The 20558-nt window shown below is 38.5% G+C and overlaps 1 protein-coding gene across 2 annotated transcripts in view; it reads right to left on the reverse strand.

The window, feature by feature from the left end:
- Gcn2 (eukaryotic translation initiation factor 2 alpha kinase Gcn2) overlaps positions 1 to 20558 on the reverse strand; it is an 87466-nt gene that overhangs the window by 22409 nt on the left and 44499 nt on the right. For both annotated transcript variants that reach the window (XM_067107834.1, XM_067107835.1), the window contains 9 exons: positions 19484 to 19613; positions 16831 to 17013; positions 8065 to 9307; positions 7414 to 7659; positions 6756 to 6910; positions 5390 to 5535; positions 5091 to 5221; positions 4449 to 4683; positions 2434 to 2537 (listed from right to left, as the gene is read on the reverse strand). In XM_067107834.1, the coding sequence (XP_066963935.1) occupies positions 2434 to 2537; positions 4449 to 4683; positions 5091 to 5221; positions 5390 to 5535; positions 6756 to 6910; positions 7414 to 7659; positions 8065 to 9307; positions 16831 to 17013; positions 19484 to 19613 (2573 nt within the window). The remainder of the gene's footprint in view (positions 1 to 2433; positions 2538 to 4448; positions 4684 to 5090; positions 5222 to 5389; positions 5536 to 6755; positions 6911 to 7413; positions 7660 to 8064; positions 9308 to 16830; positions 17014 to 19483; positions 19614 to 20558) is intronic.

Genomic DNA, 20558 nt, shown 5'->3' on the forward strand with positions numbered 1-20558 from the left:
TCACTGTTCTACTAACGACAAAGTTAAAAGCAGTGCTTTACTGAGTTAAAAATTTGCACACTATATAAAAGAAGAAAAAACTTTATGCTCAATTTCCTGAGGCACAGAGGTACAATTTATAGAAAAGGTAAGACTCTTGGTCTATGCCTTGAATTTATTAATACAAAACCTATTAATGCTATAAAAACAAAACAACCTTATACTGAAAACAATATGAATGCAATACATAAACTGCAGAACTGGGATTTTTCCTATAAATTTCACCAATATTATTCTTGATGCCAAACCTCTCTCTATGGAACATCACAAGGCATCTTCCTAACCATATCTCAGTCCATAATTAGTTGTCCAGTGATGCTTCCAAAGAAACTACTATAATCTTTTACAACCTACACTCATGATCCCATTTCAAATGTAAGGCCTATGGTACTTAGCAATGTCAACACCTCTGAAATTTCTGCAAAATCAATATGAACGATAAAACTTAAAATGATTTTAATGTTTTCTAAAAACAACTCATTTTGTACACTTTACTTCCCAGAACAGATAAGTTTTACCAAAGAAATAAGTCTTTAATTTAAGAATTCAGTCTGACTCTTCAGCCAAAACATAATAAATACTAACAAAAACACCACAACAAAACAACACAGCAAATAGCACTGAAACGTACAGTGTCACACCACAACCAAACAAAAGGGTATGAGTGCACTGAACCAGGTCTAGATCATCTGGCAGCTATAAGAAAAATGGCTGGCAAGGGTTGGAGAGTGTGGGAAACCACCCCTCTCCACCAGGTTACCCTCCTTGTTATCCAGGTCACAGCCAGTCCAGTGCATGCAATGTAAGATACGCCTTTTATGAAAGTCATAGTATCTGTATCCCCATAAGAACAACTGAAAATTCTGGGAACAAACAAAACAAGTCTACTTGAGACAGCTGGAATGAATTATGCCAGGGTATGCAGACTACAAGTGCAAGCTCTTCTTCCATTCTGACTGAGTCTGGAACTGTCCCCAAATTTAAGTCTATCGTTAAGAAAATAACTGACTGCTTAGCAGTTTGGTCCTCCCACTTAAATTTAAGGTTCAGGCTGATACGTATTAGGTTTTCATGAAATATGCATAATTCTCTGAAAACTAGCTTACTTTTTTCAACAAATCCATTGCTGTACTTATCATGAACTTATGAGTTCTTACCTCCAAGCCTAACTTTTTCTTGATCTCAAGAATCATAATGCAAGAATAATAATTCTTGCGTGTTTGAAAAAAAAAATGTTTCATAAAATTACATCTTTTATCATGTAATACATGCATTATGCATTTTGAAATAAAGTATACACTGTATTCTATGATATGCATAATACTCCCTGGCACGCACACACAATTTTTCTTTATGCAATTTTTCTTCTACGTTTTGCTCTGTAACATTTTATCCTGCTGGGTTTTAATTACACAAATACAGAAAATGAAAGGATTCAAGGCAGCATAGTCCTAAATAGACTGTAAGTGTGCACAGTGGCCAACATGAGCATTTCATTAGTAGTGCATTTTTTTTTAGCTTACCCTGGGTTTTTCTTGTTTACTGTTTTGGGCATTATCTCATAATAGTGTAATGGCAATCTCAACTGGTCATAATAGTATAATGACAATTTCAACTGGTCATAACAGTGTAATGACACTTTCAACTGGTCATAATAGTGCAATGACAATCTTAACTGGTCATGATAGTGTAATGACAATCTCAACTAGAAAATTTTTCTGCTAAAGTGTACTTTAACATTTATGGGTATACTGAAAGTAAGGAAATTTGTTTATCAGACTTTAATTATACTTTAGTGCTATACTGTTCTTTCTTATATGAATTCTATAGGTCTTACTGACAATGAATTTTTGCATAGTACCCTTTCCAACTTGCAACCCATTTTTGGCTTTAATTTGGTACCATTTTTGGCTTTAATTTGGTATATCTTCAAGAGTTTACTAAATTGGTACCTTCAGAAAGTAACAAATATGAAATATAGTATTTTGAAAGAAGAGGAATCTAATTTATAACACAGTCAAGAATTTCAGCAAATGTATCATATGTCCCACTACCATAGCATACAAGGGTTTTCACTGAATAATTCTCTCAGGAGTTTTGCTAGGAAAAAATCTTTGCAATTCACTCATAAACTTTGGCAACAGCTCCATTTCATTATGAAAAAGCTGTATGGTCTTTGGTGCTACCTATCATGAAAAATAGAATGGAATGAGAAATTCACATCAATATGAACATTTATGCTGTCTTACATTGCATGGAAGAGGCAGTTTTAAAGGGTGTTATACACATGAATCAAACAGATCTCTTGAAATGTGACACTACCAACAAAATTAACAAAACATATTCTTTTCCCAGAGTAATAATACTACAAGAGAGAGATAAAAGTATACTTACTGTGTTCGTTTCTTCTTTAGGGAGGTCACGGACTTTGCTCTGTTTTTTCGATGTATTTGTTATGAATGATATATTGAGCTGAATGTCTTCTTGGCTATTCACACCTGTAATTCCAAGAAATTCAACAACACATTAATTACTGTACCTATCTAAAATATATAGCACTTCTTGACATTACACATGAAAATCAAGTAAACTAATTAATTAGGCAGTTTATATGTTACATTACAGAAAAGCATACCATTAAAGAAAAAAAGGACAATAATATTGACTATATACAGAATCATAATTTTTTCAAGTGCCAATAATAATATCAATTAACCCTCATCAAGAATCAGTCTCCACTCAGCAAGAGCACAAGATTCTGGTAAATTATGGCATTTCAAATGCTGTACTGCATTTCTATCACCATCTGAAATATATACGGTGAATGAACTGTACTCTGCTTACAACTTGATAATACAGTACAAAATAATTTCACCAAAATCTCATTGTTCATATTTAACCCATACATGGAGCCTTTGAATGGCCAAACACTACAGAAGAGGCTCAATGCATGATGTGCATGATACATCTGGATCCATAAGTAAAGAGCAATTGCTTAAATAACTCTTCCTGTCTGATATGCTGTTAATAACTTAAATTCTCAACTTACTTTTGATGTTTATCATGCTATTAACAGCTTTCAGAATTCCCCACTGACTTTCCATGTCTGTCATGCTGTTAACACCTTATCAGAATCCACCACCACTTTTTCCGTCTGCATTGCTGTTAACAGCTTATCAGAATTCCTCACTCACCTGTAATGTCTGCAAAGCTGCTTGCAGCTTATCAGAATTCCCCAATCACTTTTCATGTCTTCCATGCTGTTAGCAGCTTATCAGAATTTCTGAAAGCATTTATTAAATAAAGTTCACTTTCACCTGCAAATTTGTGGTCAGTGGCATCTCTACCCAAGAACTCCCCAATACTAACCTCTGGGAGATATCCATTGGAGGGGGGGAACCTCAAATCACTTCCAGGTAGGAGTTCCATTAGTTCCACCCAGTCCAGTGGTACAGATGTTTACAATAGGATCATAGATACTGCATGATAAGGAACAACAAATCAATTTTCTCAAGTTAAAAGCCATCTTTCTAGTCCTCCAATTACTTTGTTTACACCTTATGGGAAGAGCAGTTGGTGTCATAATTGACTATTTATCAACAGTGGCATGCCTTGGCAATGAAGGAAGCCTGTGTTCAGAAGTACTGTGAACACTAGCGGTGAAGATTTTTGAACAGGAAAAGGCAAAAGAACTCAGTATAGCAAAGTAAACCAGGGTCTACTGTCAAAGAAATTGCTGAACTCTGAAGTTTGCAAATCTCTTTGAATTCTATGGAGCATGCCACTGGTAGATCTATTTGCAACACGCCAAATTTACAAGTGACTGGTTTCCTGTCCATTTAGCTATACTCAGCAGTCTGGAGATTAGAAGCAACGTTTCGCTGCTTGAAGAACATTGACATCTATGCCTTTCCTGTCTGTGACTTTATCAGCTAGGTACTAGGAACGCTTCAATCCTTAGTCAACACAAGGATGACTCAATAACCCCTTTTGGCCATAAAGGAAAGGTTTGCAGATCTACTAACTATGGTGGAGGAAAATCCCAAAAGTCTTTCAGTTTGGAAGAACTCCTCAACCCAGACAACCTTCATCTTCATGCTTGGGGGCTATCCAGCAAAGATTCAGAATTTAAAGATTTTCAAAGAAGCAAGATCATGTAGAAAATATATTATTCCATTATTCATGGCTCTCTTGAGCTAACACCACACAATCTAAGAAGGTATAGCATGAGTAAAATATAAGGTTTGTATTATGACTTAGAGGTGCAAGGGGGTACCTGCAGAACAAGTATGTTCTGTGTAAACTATCCCAATATATCCAATTTACACAAAAATATATATAAAGAGCTGGTCAAAAATCCAAAGTTCCTTTATAAATAACTAAAAATCATAGTAAGTCATAATAATTACCAGTATTTTTGGATTCACTTCTTGTGTAACCTGATACAGGCAAAGACTCTGAAATTCCTAGAGTCTTCAAAAGAGTCTCATATACTCTATCAAGAGGGAGCTTTCTTTCCACCATCCTGCCAGCAGTGCCTGAAGGATCACTGGTCATCTTAACAGTTGCTTTGTCACCACCCATCAGCATGACCAAATTAGGAATACACCGATTCTCTACAAAGTTCTCAGCTTCTTCTGTAGTCTGATAAAATTAAAAATAGAGTCACATCATTCACTAAATAAAACTTTACAGTGTCCACTCTTTTCTTATAGCAAAATCAAGAATTTGTTCAAATAAACACAGCAACTACTTTTCCATATCACATCCTTGTGCAACAAATTTGCATTTTTAATACGTCAATAAACTGTATTACAGTATCTGAAAAATCTGAATGTACTTCGTAGAGATGTTAAGTAGTATAATCAAAAAGAAGACAAAATCTTTTACAATATCTAGCCTAAACCTGGTTTAAAATGACTGTACAAAATTCAGTGTTGCCCTTAGCACACAAAATTTCATTTGTCTCAACACTCAGATCACTATACTATAAGGACTGTAAGGACTATATATAAATAAAATCTAACAACAGGAAAACTATGAGAACTAACCAAGAAGTGACAATGGTCAGCTGAAATATTGACAGCTCTCAGCTTACACACAATATCAACACGACTCTGAAGCTGCTTTTGTCCCACAGCACACACTAGTACGCTAATCACACCAAAACCACAACCTAGACCTGTCATTGGAATAAAAAATGTAAATAGCATAAAAACCAAAATTGATCTCAGAATGTCATGTTCAGATTAGACTCTCACAATGACCATTCTGGAAGTTTTAACAGAATAACTGAATTATTATATGGAAAAACATAAAATTTTTTTTCCTTATAAATGGAAGGGTTTACCTGCAGCAACCTTCGTAACATCACTCCTCCCTGAGGCTGCTAACTGACTGATATCGCATACACAACCAACAAACTTATCCAAGAAAAGACTGATGCCAAATGCTGCTGGAATTTCATAGTTGTTTGGTTTACACAAAAATGTACTTCTGGAAAGAAACACAATAATGAAGCCTGTTAAAAAATGGTTGAGCTAACTAAATAACAACAAATCTATAGCATTTCCAAGTTTTATAATCTCTGAAGTTTCTTGATTCTTCCCACACACCTCAAATGATTTCTGTGATACACTTGAATGTCAGTTCCAAACATGGGCACTATCCTACTGTCCTGCAAGTTTACAAGTGCTAAAATTAAAAATTTATATTGCCTGTCAAACATTCATTCATGTATAGTAAAACAAAATTACTGTCACCTTCAATCATACTTAAGTTGAAAGCAGCCAAAATTTTTCTGATATTCATTGGATAGTGAATGTGTACTATGTCAAGGATAATAGTACTGCCATACATACTAACAAACTTCTGATTAACTGTCACAAAACATCCAGTTTTCTCCTACAAAAATGACAAATATTCATATTCTCAGAATAATCCTTAACACAGATAAACTTCACTCAATGAGACATTCAGTTTCTTTCAAGTAAATGTTTCTTAACTAAAGAAAAAGACATGACAATATGAAATCAAAAAGCTCTCCCAAGGAACCATTTGTGATTTATCGTAACCATCGTTAGTCTTATCATGAGATGCTTTAACAGGTTCAATAAGAATGGAATAAAGCAAAATTTCATTTGCACCATACCTAATGAAACTAATCTACCTACAGTAATGAACAAAATCAGTTTCTAGACTGCAAAGGACAAAATTTACAGTTACTGCCATGGCGATACAACACTAATATAACTATATGTTAAGAATGTGTTCAGCCATTTAAACGTTTCAATTTAAAATTAAAAGCCCAGATTCAAAATGCCTAGATGTACATAAATAACAGGGCTGTAAGATCCAGTAACTGATAAAATTACTCCCAAAATACAGAAAGACATTAATCAAAGTAAAAATTATATGAGTCTCATCATTTGCAATGATGTAATGCACAACAAAAGTCCTTACCAGTGATAAAGCTCAAATAAATGACAGATAGTCATAGAATTACATAGACAGATAGTCATAGAATTACATTTCTGTAGGCATAAATCATATAAAATAAAAAATACTCCACATTATTGTGGGTGGTACATCACATATTATAGCAAGCAAACTTTGTCTAAGAAGGGTAACCATCAAATTACGGACAAAGTACAAAAGAATGTTGCCCCTAAGACACAGCTGATTAATATATTCTTTTGTATATAAAATCAATTTACCCATGTTTCTGGATTAGTTGCTCATAACCTCCTCCTTGTGCCAACAATTCCTGAACAATGTTATTCTTCTTCCGAACATCCATCAAAAATTGGCACATGAATCCACAATACAGATGAACATCCGCCACCATCATAGGTTTAAGTTGAACATAATACTGGAAATTACAGAGATAATTTCTATGAGACCATATGAAAAAACTTTAAAAGAATGACATAATAATACTAACAAAAAAGGATAATGATGATAATGAAGAACTTTTGCAAGTTGTAATAAAAATTACAAAAAACTAGGTCTTTCTCAGATGAGTCCATGCAAATAAAATTGGGTAAGCAGCAATGTAAAGGAATATGACCCATCAAATTTCTTTACTCACCAGCTATACCACTATGTTTCACCAATAATGGGATAATTTGGACTAACAATGGTCAACTCAAATCAATAAAACTACTTTTTTTATTAATTATAAACACATTGTCAACATATATGCATAAATTCAACAATAATTAGCACAAAGTATTGTAACCACAATTATTACAGCAGCTGTAATTTGCAACCACAAGCTTTAAAATGTTCCCAGAGCTCAAGTTCTCAAACAGAAAAGAAAAGAACAAACAAAGAACCACATGAAGTACCAAATGCTTTCCAATCAGTACTTACTTTTACTCCTAATGTGAAAGCAGTTTCTGTAATATCTTCAATTTCAGATATAATTTGTTTTACAACTGGTATTAGACTCCTATGGCGAGATGTCAACCCTTTGTCTTTAAAAGATTTTATGACTTCCTCAACAGGTCCATCTAAAACCAGAAATCCTTTCAGACTTTCTGCAGACGATCTAGCAACCCCAAGGTCCCGCAAGCATTCCCCAAGATTTTCGAAAGTCATCCGTTTTCCATTCCACTCCTGCATTTATTTATAAAAATATTAATTATATAAAACAGTTTAGGAATTATATAGCTCTGTGAAAATAAGCTTCAGAAAATGCTAGTTTTCAATATACTGTAGTGTATAAATAAACATTGCATTTACTCCAAACAAGGAACAAATACATATATCAGAAAATATCACACAATTAAGGTGCATCCACACCGCAGTAAAATGTCAAATAAACATCCACAACTTATTGCATACATCTTAAAACAAGCTTATAGGCAGTCCTGACAAGTGCTCCATAAGAGCATAAGATTTGTTTTCCACTTATTGTCTTCAATTTGTTTTCAACCTTTTATGATATAAATTCAATAAGTTGCCAGCATGTGTTCATCACATGTTTTACTGGAATGTGGATGCATCCTTAGGATATCATACCTTCAGGAGTATAATAAGTTTATTGTGAAGGGATTCATCAATTCCACAGTGCTTTAGAATAACACGTACTAGTCCCATGTGTCCAACACTAATTTTGATGTCCTGTGTGCGTCCTTGAATTATTTGCTGTATCAGATCATGTGTTACTAGCATCACTCTTGCTGCAGATTCTGAGGCCTCCCTTTTTGAAGATATAATGTCAAAAGCACACTCATAAGACTCCTTAGGATGAATACCACTAACTTTGTAAGCACGCTGAACACGATCTATGCAGTATCTTCTCATGTACTTGATCTCATTGCGGGCAACAAATCGGGCAAATGGATATCGTAGTTCATACTGGGCTGAGATCAGTTCTCCTCTACGAGACATTAGGCACACTAGATTATCTTTGTCCTCATAAAATGAACCTTTTGGTATGTAAAAGGATGTAGGTATCCAAATGCCACCATGAACTTTAAACACTGCATTGATAAGAGAATGAAGGTAATCTTGTTTCCAATAGGTGGCATGATCAGATGATATTGGATGTGTGTATTCAAAAGTGGCTTCCAGTTCAGGCCGAGCAGAGGGTTTGAATACCAGGCTTAAGATTTCTTGATAGCTTGATGATCTGGTATTGTGCAATTTACTCTCCAGGGTCTCCATAAATTTTCGTTCCTCGGCTGTTGGAGGGGGCAGAAGAGAAGATTTAAGAATGTCTGTTGTAGTTGGTCTTGAGTGAGGATCATGGTTGAGAAGCAAACGGACGAGCTGACGACACAGAAAATTTTCTTTTTCCTTCAGATCTGAAGGGAAATGTATCTCCTTCAGTCTCAGATCAGATAAAACTTTAACCCTCTCCATTCCAGTTTTGAGGGGAGGATAAACCATCTCAAAGAAAATAACTCCAAGGCTATAGATATCAACTTTATTTGTATAGCTCACTTTTCCTTTGGCTTCAGTGACTTCTGGTGCAATGTAAAAGGTAGTTCCAACCTGACCTGTTAACACACTATCTTTGTTCTCCTCAATATCTGCCATTGGGATAAAGCCTATTGTTGTCTTGGCTTTGATAGCAGCAGTGGCTAATCCAAAGTCTCCAATCTTGATGTGATCAGAGGAGTCAAGAAAAATATTTCCTGGTTTAAGATCTCGGTGAATAAGACCCTGGGAGTGGATGTAGTCTAGACCATTCACCATTTCTCGAAAAAGCCGCCACATACGGTCTACATCCAGGTATAACCCATTGTCAATAGCCTGCCTATAAGAAAGAAAAACTATTGAAAGCAGATTTCATCCAAAAAATAAATCAATTCTAATAGTATGTATATCATATTCACTATATTTCATTTAGGTATGAGTCCTAATTTGGAGCAAAATCTAAGAATATTAACAGGTCTGTCTTATAGAATATCTAGGTTACTTATTATTCTTTTGTATATTATTTTAACAGGCATGAGGAATGTTATCTACTGTACATCTTCAATTGGTATACTCTCAGTTAATTTAGCATAACTGATGACTAAAGAACCACAGTGGTCAGGAATATCTATGGGATATTTTGGTATGTATTTTTAAAAGGAAAACTACATATTAATTCATGACCATGCAACAACCTGGATATACTTAGTGAATTAATGTATACCTTTAAAGATACCAAGTGGCCACGAGTAACAATAAATGCCATACCTCTTTCTTTATATACGGGCAGTCCCCAGTTATTGGCGGGCTTGGTTATCGGCAATCTGGTTTTTCAGTGCTTGTCTAGCAACGAAAATCGCGATTTTTGGCGCCGATATGCACCAATTTCCACATATCAGCACCGATAATCGCGTATTGGCGCCAAAACATACCTAACAGAGGCGCCAATAACCAAAAATCACCGAAAAAGCACTGAAAGGTGCCGATTTTCAGTTATTGGGGATTTTCAATTATTGGCGATTTTCAGTTATCAGCGATTTTCGGTTATCTGCGATTTTCGCTTATCATTACACCATTGGAACAGAACTCCGGCCAATAACCGGGGACTGCCTGTAGTATAATTCAATAATGCACAGACAGCGAACTCTTCTAACTACTGCAGAAAAAAAATATTAAAATGCTGTATATCAGAATTAACATTTGGGCCCTATCAAGAGCCACTGAGGAAGAATGACTATTCTCAGTTAACACCACACCAATCCATGCAGTTAAGTAGAAGAGACTTGTATACTGTACACAGAGAAGTTATAACTTTGGTAGGGGTGTATATTACTAGAACTATCTTCTGCATCAAATAAGATCATTAAGTCTACTTAATCTTCTTTTACTCAAGACATTCATTGCTAACTACTCAATATGACATTTGTATAATAACATAAAGTTTTATATATACTTACCAAGTAATTACATTGCTATTATTTCCACTCCTGCGGCAGCTCAACATTCAAAAGCCGTGCCAGTGCTTCTAATGTTTTTGTGCTGGCGACAGCCCCGCTCACTCTCCAGGAATGATAGGGAACAACAAAGTGAAAGAACTCAATTCATTTATGCCCTGATGTCCATGACAAGGGAGGAGAGAGGGCTACGATCATGCAATTACTTGGTAAGTATATATAAAACTTTATTATATTATAAAATGTCACACTTAAATAAGTAACTTACCAAGTAATTACATTGCTGAATCCCACACTGACAGGAGGTAGGATACATGGACACATTCTACTCCAAAACATTCAGTAAAGGTAATGAATTTGAAATAGAAAAATTTCACTAGCATTGATACAATGCTTGTTGTATCCTTACCTGGTTAGGGAGCTACTGCTGGTGATTACTGCCTCTGGTCAGCACTCATCCTAACTCATACTGGCATGGCGTAAGAGCCATGGGGCGCCTCTACTTCAAGTGGGGCTTTGCAGCGAAGGAAAAGTCCAATGGCTTGCAAAGTTAGAAGACCAGGTATCCTTGCCCTGGGTGCAGTACTAAAAAACAATAACCAGACAACACTGTCACCTAAACTGAAAAATAAAAACCACCACCCAACCACTAAAAACTGGTGGGCACTCCAGGTACATAGTAACTGCCCCCCCAACTCCCCAGTGACTCAACACCCACATCTAAGTGTAGAGATCAAGGATAGGAAGGAATGCTTCCTATGCTTCTTCCCCCAATACCATGCCAGCCACTGATAATGGTCCCAAAGTACTGCAATTATCATACACTGTTTCAATGTCAAGTAAATAGTGCAAAACAAAAACAGACTTACACTTCCAGTAAGCCGCCTGTACAACTGAAGAGAGAGACATATTGTCTGAAAGCATAGGTGGCAACTGCCCTGACATCGTGTGCTTTGACCTTAAAGGAAGGCAGAATGTCCTCTCGGATCCCAGCATGTGCCTCCGTAATGAGATTCTGAAGGAAGAACGACAATGCGTTCTTAGACAGGGAGCAGGAAGGATTTTCGATCAAGCACCAAAGATTAATGGACGGTCCTCTGATTTTGGCAGTCCTGTCCAAGTAATATCTCAAGGCCCTAACAGGGCAGAGAACCCTTTCTTCCAATTCTGGTCTGATGATATCCATAAGATTCTTAATTAAGAAAGAGCGAGGCCATGGCTTAGAAGGATCCTCATTCTTAGGCAGGAAGTCAAGGGTAAAAGAGCAAACTGCGTCTCCTTGGGCAAATCCTACTCGTTTGTCAATGGACTGAAGTTCACTAATACACTTGGCCGTTGCCAAAGTGGCAAAGAATAGAGCCTTTCTGGTAAGCTTCTTAAGAGAGGCAGAACAGAGAGGCTCAAAGGAGGGGCCCATTAGCTATTTAAGAACTACATCAAGATTCCAATATACAGCAGGTCTATTCGGTTGTTTGGAAATCTTGAAAGACTTATTGGGATCAGAGAGGTCCTGGTTAGAGGACAAATCTAACCTTCTATGTATGAAGACAGAACTGAGCATAGCTCTGTATCCTCTAATAGTGGAAGGAGCGAGCCCTTTGGAACTTCTTAAGATAGAGAAGGAAGTCCGCTACATCTGTTACAGATGTCTTAGGAGACAAGATGTTGTGGGCAGACCAATGCTGGATCTGTTTGCCACATCAAGGAACTACCATCTAGCTCTCTTCTGCTCTCTGACCCCGGACCCTCTGGCATGGGCGACAGATGCCATGTTGCAGAATTGGTTGGACCTGAACCTCTATGCCTTCCTGCCATTCAACGTGGTCAGGGAAAAGCTAAACAAGTTTTGATAGCATTCCAGTGTGATAGTGACCCTGATAGCTCCTTTCCGGCCTTGAAAAGAATGGTTTCCAGATCTTCTGAGTCTTCTAGTGGACTTTCCCAGGCTACATCCTCAAAGTCCACATTTACTCAGACAACCACACTTCAGGAGGTTCCACCAGGGGTTATCTGCTCTTGCTCTGATAGGCTTCAGACAGTCTGGAGACTTGTCAGTGCAAAGAGCTTTTCAAGAGCAGCTGCAGAAGCTATTGCTAAATGCAGACGTCAGTCCTCCTCTAAACTTTACCAGTCTAAGTGGACAGTCTTTCGCAGATGGTGTGCCAGACAGCTTCCAAAGGTCATCACAGACCCACGGGTCTAATGTCCACTCTGTAGGGAGGACCTGTTACCAACAACTGACTTCGTCTGCTAGGAGGTTCATCTTCTCCGGGATGAAGCAAGTGACTATTTTCACTCGATTCTGGTCTGCCCAGAGCAGGAGATCCCTCGTCACCTCACAGAAGAAAAAGGAGTGGGTCCTGCCCTGTTTCTTGATGTAGGCATGAGCCGTGGTGTTGTCTGAGTTGAATAAGACTGCCTTGCCGATGACTGTGTCCGAGAAGGCTAAAAGGCGTAAATGGATGGCTTTGAGCTCCTCGAAATTTATGTGAAGGCTCCTCTGACTTGGGGACCATGTCCCGGAAACCTCCCTGTCCCACAGAAGGGCTCCCCAACCTAAATTTGAGGCATTTGAGAATAAGCTTAGGTCTGGGTTCACAGTAGCGACTTCCCCTCTGAAAGCCTTTCTGAGGACATCCACCAACGCAGGTCCAACTTGATCTCCGTCGTGATGGGGAATACAAAAGAGTCAGGATGCATTCTTCTGTTCCAGCTGGCCCTGAGGACAAACTACAGAACTCTCATATGGAGTCTGCCTAATCTCACAAACTGTTTGATGGAGGCCAGTGTCCCTAACAGGCTCATCCATTGATTGGCCGAGCAGGATGGGAGAGCAAGAAAACTGTGGACTGTCTGCAAGTAAGATTCTATCCTCTTGGGAGATGGAAAAACCCTGAAAACTTCGAGAGTTTATCTTCATTCCCAAATAGAGAATCTCCTGAGTCGGAGACATTTGGGACTTCTAATGGCTGATAAGAATTCCAAGCTCTTGGGCGAGGAGAAGGGTCTTCTGTAGGTCCTTCATGCACGTCTCCTTCGATGATGAACGGAGGAGCCAATCGTCGAGGTAGAGGCAAATGTTGAGGCCAAGAAGATGGAATCATTTCACAAGAGGGGCTATAACCGTCGTGAACATTTGAGGAGCCATGGATAGGCCGAAGCATAAGGCCCAGAACTGGAAAAACCTGTCCTCAAAGACAAACCTTTGAAACTTCCTGGAGTCCAGGTGTACTGGGACATGGAAGTAAGCGTCCTGCATGTCGAGTGTTATCATCTAGTCGCCCTGGTGCAAGGATGATAACATGGACTGGTTCGTCTCCATCCTGAACTTCGTCTTCTGGATGAAGAAGTTCAGGGCGCTGACGTCTAGGACAGGCCTCCAATCCCCTGATGACTTGGGGACCACAAAAAGGTGGTTGTACAAACCCTCTGTGGAGCCATCCTTTACCTCCTCTATGGCTCCCTTCTGGAGAAGTGAAGCAACTTCTTCTGAAAGGGCCAAATACCTTTTGGAGCCTTTCGAATATGCGGTCAACAAGATGGGAAAGGTAACTAAGAGGGGACTCTCCCTGAAGGGGATGGAGTACCCTTCTTTCAAGACTTGTACAATCCATGGCTCTGCTCCTCTGATGTTCCACCTTTCCCAAAAATGTTGAAGTCTGGCTCCTACAGGTGCACGAAGGCCACGCACATCATTTCTTGGCTAAGGGTCTGGAGGAGGACTTTTTAATTGATCTGGCTGAGAACTGCACAGTCATACAGGACTTAGAAGGAAGGAAACTTCTGTCTAATCCCACAAAAGGGTTGTGGCTGAAGAGGCGAGGCAGTCTTAGTGACAAATGAAGCAGGCTCCTTGGGGCACTTTGAAGACTGAGCAAGAAGGTCTTGTGTGGACTTCTTTTGACGGTCCATGGCTATTTCTTTGACCATGGCCTGAGGAAATAGGTAAGAGTGCAGCAAGTTCAAGAGATCCGTCTCTAATTGCATTGTCCGTGCAAGACAGTACTCTTAACCAGTCTGCGGTGACGTCCTCTGCAAGCATGGGGCAGTCTTCAATCTTCTTGGCTAGAACTCCAGCTGTCCAGTCAAGAAAACTTAGGGCCTCATATACCTTGAAATATTTTTAACAAGGTGGTCTAATTCTGCCGCAGAAAGCATAATCTTGTCAGAAGAGAAGGCCGAACGACGAGCCAAGTCAATTAAGCCTGAGAAGTCCCCCTGGGAGGAGGCAGTGACTCACAGGAAGGAAGCTTATCCCGCAGCGTAAGCAAGATATCTCCTGCGTGTAAGTCTCGAAGGAGAGAAGGCAAAGGCAGCCTTGCCCTGTTCCCTCTTCTTAGAGAGTCAATCATTGACTTCCCTCAAAGCCTTCTTAGAAGAAGACAGTACCATCTTAGGCAGACAAGAGCTGATGTCAGGCTGATTCCTCATGAGGAAGGTAGAGGCAGGAGAAACTGGAGCAGCTGGGGTAAAGAAGGTTGGACAACTTGCCAAGAAAAACCTTAACAGAGTTGCATATGCTGATGGAGCAGGTTCTTGATCCACTTCCTCTTCATCTGAAGAAACTGGAGACAACAGAGGGTCTTGAGGAGGCTCTGACATAGCAGGAGCCTTCTGCAAAAAGCCCTTAATATCTGCCAATTGCCACTTGATGGGCAACAAGGATGGGTCCACAGTCTGAAGTGCAGAAGAGCTCAAAGGAAGAACAGGAGTCAGGAGCTCGGTTGGCGCTGAACGCTCATCTGGCACGGGTACTTGTCAGCTGGTGCCAAGCAAGAAGGAGACAACGGGTGCCCAGAAGGTGAGTGGCGCCTGAAAGAGGAGAGCTTCTTAGAGCTCTGGCGCCAGGGAGCCAAATACTGATGTGAGGTCGAGCGTTCGGGAGAATGATACTGTGGGCTAGGCCAGGTGCTGCAGGAGGATTGAGGGCTGTGGGGCGGCTCCTAAGGTCGCTTACAGGAGAAAGGCAATGACAGGGACCCATTGTCCAAACATCTCTTCAACAGGCGAGACTTCCCTGGAAGGCGCCATCAGCACCTCTTGTCGGGGCACGAACTGTCCGAGTCAGAAGACAACTCACTCACATTAACAGAGACGCTGCTCCAATGGCTGTCTGTAATCGTAGCCTGAGTCACAGGCCCAACTGAGGAGGCAACTACCTGTGGGCAAACCCCACCGGCCTCACGTGAACCTCCGGTATGTCTTCTCCCAAGTTCAGGGGAGTGTGACAGTGACCTTTGTCTAGGAGAGCCAGCGGGAAGGGGCAGCCGCCTCCTCCACTGGCACTAAACTTTCATTCTCGATTTATCACTGAAAACCTTCTCCATAAGGACTTTGATGGATGCTCCTAATTCTGCCATAGAACTTACCATAAGTTCGAACTTACGTTCGATTCCACCTCCAAGACTGGCAATGGCACTGGGATCAGACGCATGGGAGCCAGATACAGGAGCAGGTGGTACAAAGGTAGGAGGACTGGAGATAAGAGACAATGCTGAAATGGGGGAAGGAGGAATGGAAGGAACATTTTAAGCACTAGTGTTAGGAGTAGCATCAATGCTACATGCCCTAACTGCTACTCTAACTGCCACCCTCCACTTCCTATCCCTATCGAGTTTATCATGATAGGACTGCAAAATCTTCCATTGCTTTTCACTCGTCTTTATATTCATTGCAGGTATTCTCTTTTGAACATGAATGTTCCCTACAACTAGCACAAATTGTGTGAGAGTCGCAAGTAGATTTAGTTACTCTGGTGTTACACCCCTCCCAACAGTACCTAATACTAGAGGAACTGGAATCAGACATAATGAAGTCACAGTTAAGTCAAAACTAAGCTGGTTATAAAAACCTAAGCTAGTGCTAATAATAGAAGCTACACAAATGTAAGAATACTTCACCGATCCTGAGATATAACCTAAAGACCAATGAGACAATTCACTACAGAGCTGATGCAAACCTTCGATGTTACTTGAAAGCCGGCAGAAATGAATGGAGCTCTTTCACTTTGTTGTTCCCTATCATTCCCCAATAGTAGGCAGGGCTGTCGCCAACACAAAACAATAAAAGCGCTGGCGTGGCTTTTAAATTTTGAGCTGCCGTACGAGTGGAAATAATAGCAATGTCATTACTTAGTAAGTTACTTATATAAAACTGATTTCTTAACAATTCATTACTACATCAAATGATAATTAAATTCAGTAAAATTATACATTATCATGTAGGATAATAAATGTAAATTAACAAATTCATATATATCAATTCTATGCCTGAAGGAAAAAATATAAATTCCAACCCTTTACAGTTGTTAATAACAGTAATACTCAATTCTACTTGTAATCAATTTGGGACTCAGTTTTACACTCTGATGGAAAGACTTTGGTAAAGTGCAAAAATCGTGATATCTTACCTAAGTGTATGTTTTTCACATAGCTGCATTTGAATGTACAGGAACTGGAATTTTTTCTGACACTGAGACAAGGCTGCTAATTCAGGACCATCAGGACGATCTAAAGCATCCACTTCCATCTCTGGATTCTGAGAGTCATAAAACTCCACATCTTCAGAGCTCTCATCATCCTTCATCATTGGCCTATAAATTATGAAATGAACAGAATCTTACTAAAGTATTTTATTTTATTTAAAACTAAAGCTCACTCATGCATATTTTGTATTTGTCAGCACAACTGACATAGCCTGTCAAGTAAAAGTATCATAAGGACTTTGACATATGAAATTAACTTTGTTTATAAAAAAGTGAGTACAATCCACATCAACAACCTCTGTCATTTTTGTTGCCCCAGTAGTATCCTCAAGGGGCCGTTCAAAAATTACGTAACACTTTTTTTTGCTAATTTTTTATCGCCCCTACACCCCTTGTCACGCCTCATAACACATGTCCAGACCCCCTTGAAAATTATGTAACACCAGCTAGTAACCCCACCCCTGAATTAGTATGTTTCCCTATTTTTAATGCAATGATATATTAAAGTCTACCCTAATACCTGGAAATTATTACCTTTAGGTTTTTCTTAATGATTTTACGTTATGATATTAAAGAATCACAGATTAATTTAAAATGAAAATGTTCTCTTATGCCATGTTTAGAAGGGATTAATTTGATTTGCATATTTATACATAAAGTAGAGAATGTCAGAGCTCAGAAAAGGGATGAGTTTGTGATACTACTCTACGTCATGCAATATAATACAGGTATAGTGGAAAATGTTGAAGTACAAACAAGGGTTGAGTTTGTGATATTTTTTAAACATATAATTATGGAAAAAAATTAAATACCATATTCTCAATATTACTTAAATATAATAAAAGTCTACTGCGGAATCTTTACTATCTCTTACATCTTTCAAAAGAAACAAGGAAAAAACATCTGAAAAGTTATGTAACATATAGCTGCAACCCTCCTCCCCGCCACTGTCACTCATAATACTTCATCATACCCCCCTCCCCAACTAAGGCATTATGTAATTTTTGAACGGCCCCAAGGTCTTTACAGAATGACTTAAAATACAATAGCGTTAAACACCTAAAGTTCCAGTGATTAAAATATTGTAGAAACATATTACACTATATTAAAGGAGTCCTGTAAAGTATATATGTTTTGAAACAACTACATATTAAACTAAAGGAAAGTAGGAAAGGCTCTTATTTTCCTTAATCCCAATGTATTTGCAATATTTTGCCTCTAATGATAATTATAACAAATACAATGCATTAGATACCTATATATTTTTGGAAATTTTCTGCATCACATACCCATGATAAATACAAAGCATCTGAAATAAAACAAAAATATTTTCTTGAAATTCTACAAGGTTTCCTCCACATTGAAAAAAATCTACCAAACAGCACAAGCATTGTACAGGCAGTCCCCAGTTATCGGAGGGGTTCCGTTCCCGACAGTGTGACGATAACCGAAAATCGGCGCTAACCGAAAATCGGCAATAATCGTACCAATCCCTGGTTATTGGCATTGATATCCGGTTATCGGCACTGATAACTGAGGATCAGCGCCACTGATAACTGGGGATCAGCGCCGATAACCGGTTATCAGCAGGGATCGGTGCCGATAACAGGGAATTGGTGTCCAAAATCCAGTTATCGTCGTCGCTAGACAAGCGCCGTAAAACCGGATCGCCGATAACCGGGGACTGCCTTTACTATGGAATAGCTGACAAGAACCCTTAAAAAGCCATCCTGGAAGATGACCCTTTCCTTTCCAACAAAAAATATTCCACCAAAAGGAAAGTAAATGAGTGAAGAGCCATTACACTTAATGCCAATGACTAAAGACAGCTTAGTTTGCCAAGTAAATTCTGCTGGTGAGGATCTTCCTTTTTGTGCCACCTCTAAAAGATCTCTATGTACAATTTCTATGTATTCCCCTTTGGAGTCAGTTAAAAATTTAGGTGTCTGAAAAATTAGGGAGAAAACTTGCATTTTTGATCTCCCAGTTTCAGATCTAAGGTCCTATTGGTCTGTGGCCTTAATGGATCAATATGAATTTCACTAGAAAAAGGGAAGATAACATCTTGCTGATCACCAGCTGCATGGGAATAAAGAAGGAACTAAGTACATGCCTAGAGTCTTGTCTGGGAGCAAGAATTTCTATTTATCAGATTTTGTGGTTAAGGAGTAATACAACTACAGCTCCCAGATATCACTCAAACCTGTTGTAAGGGCAACAACTCTGACTGGGCACCTTTCATGAAATTTGAAATCACACCCACAAATTAGGTCAGTCATAATTTTAACTGCCCTGTCACTGCTACTAAACATTCAAATGCTCTCAAAAATAGGAGTCTGACTATGCAGCAGATAATAAAATAAAATACATTTATAAAATATTATTTGCACTTAAAGAAACTTGAATTAGCTATTTTCAAAAAACAGACAATTGCAAACTGTATATGCTATAAACCACTGATAGCCAGCAATCATAAAAATATACAAACCTTCATAATCAAGAATATTCTGAAATAATATTCAATACAGTCAGTTGGTTGACAATAAAGAAAAAACCTAATATATTACATTTAACTTACGCTAAACTGCTGATCAGCCACTCTTCATCATCTTCATCACTTTCATCATCATCAACAACTGTAGCAGGAAATTTGGGATTGGTAGTGCTGCCTTCAAACAAAATACTCCAGTCTGAATCTTCATTATTACCTGGAGCCAAGCAAGGGAGAAAGAAATACAGTATTTTATATCTCTTGTAATCAAAGTTCATTTCTATGCAAAAATTTTGAATCACTAAAGCCTAGAAGAAAAAAAACATCAAAAGCTGCCATAAGTCAGCAACCAACAAAATAATTATTAAAAAGCGAAACTTTCTTGGTTCAGGGTAACTAGTGATCATATGAAAAGAAACAAAACAAACATTTTATGAGTGTTATTACAGCAGACATGTACCCGATTAGTCAAACTAATAGAAATCTGAAAGAACATCATTAGTATGTTATGCATGCCAAATATGAAGTCGCGATCTCTTATAGTTCAAAAGTTATAGGCAAGGTCGAAGTTGACTGCAGACAGACAGAGAAAAGGACTATCACTGTTTTTGCACATCTCTGTATAACAGTCTACCTCTGTATTAAGTTTGAAATCCATGACAGATATATAACAAACAATCTCCCATTAAGCACACCTGTGCATAATGGTCTACTTTTGTACCAGGTTTGACTGTGATCACTATAGCCATGTAGAAGTAATTGCAATGAGAAAGTAAATACGACAGACACACTGCCTGCCAAAAAGATGGACAGCCAAGCACTCAATATCCACTCACACACACTTATGCAAGACAGTCTATCTTTGTACAAAGTTTGACTAAAATTACCTCAATAATGTACAAGTTGCAAGTACATGTTAAATGTGACAAACACACTAAATGGACAGACACATAGACATGCAATCTCCCTTCATTCACATTTCATGTATCATGGTCTACCTTTGTACCAAGCTTTGACTATGACTAAAATCCCTTCAACTGAGTAAGAAGAGTTGAAAAGACAAGGTAGGTCTGACAGGTGGATGAACAGGAAAACAAACTGATGGATAAACAAAGAAAACTATTTTCACCACTACGTTTGTCAGCAGGAGGCCAGCAATTTA

Source organism: Macrobrachium rosenbergii, chromosome 8, assembly GCF_040412425.1.
Source record: "Macrobrachium rosenbergii isolate ZJJX-2024 chromosome 8, ASM4041242v1, whole genome shotgun sequence".
Lineage (NCBI taxonomy): Eukaryota > Metazoa > Arthropoda > Malacostraca > Decapoda > Palaemonidae > Macrobrachium > Macrobrachium rosenbergii.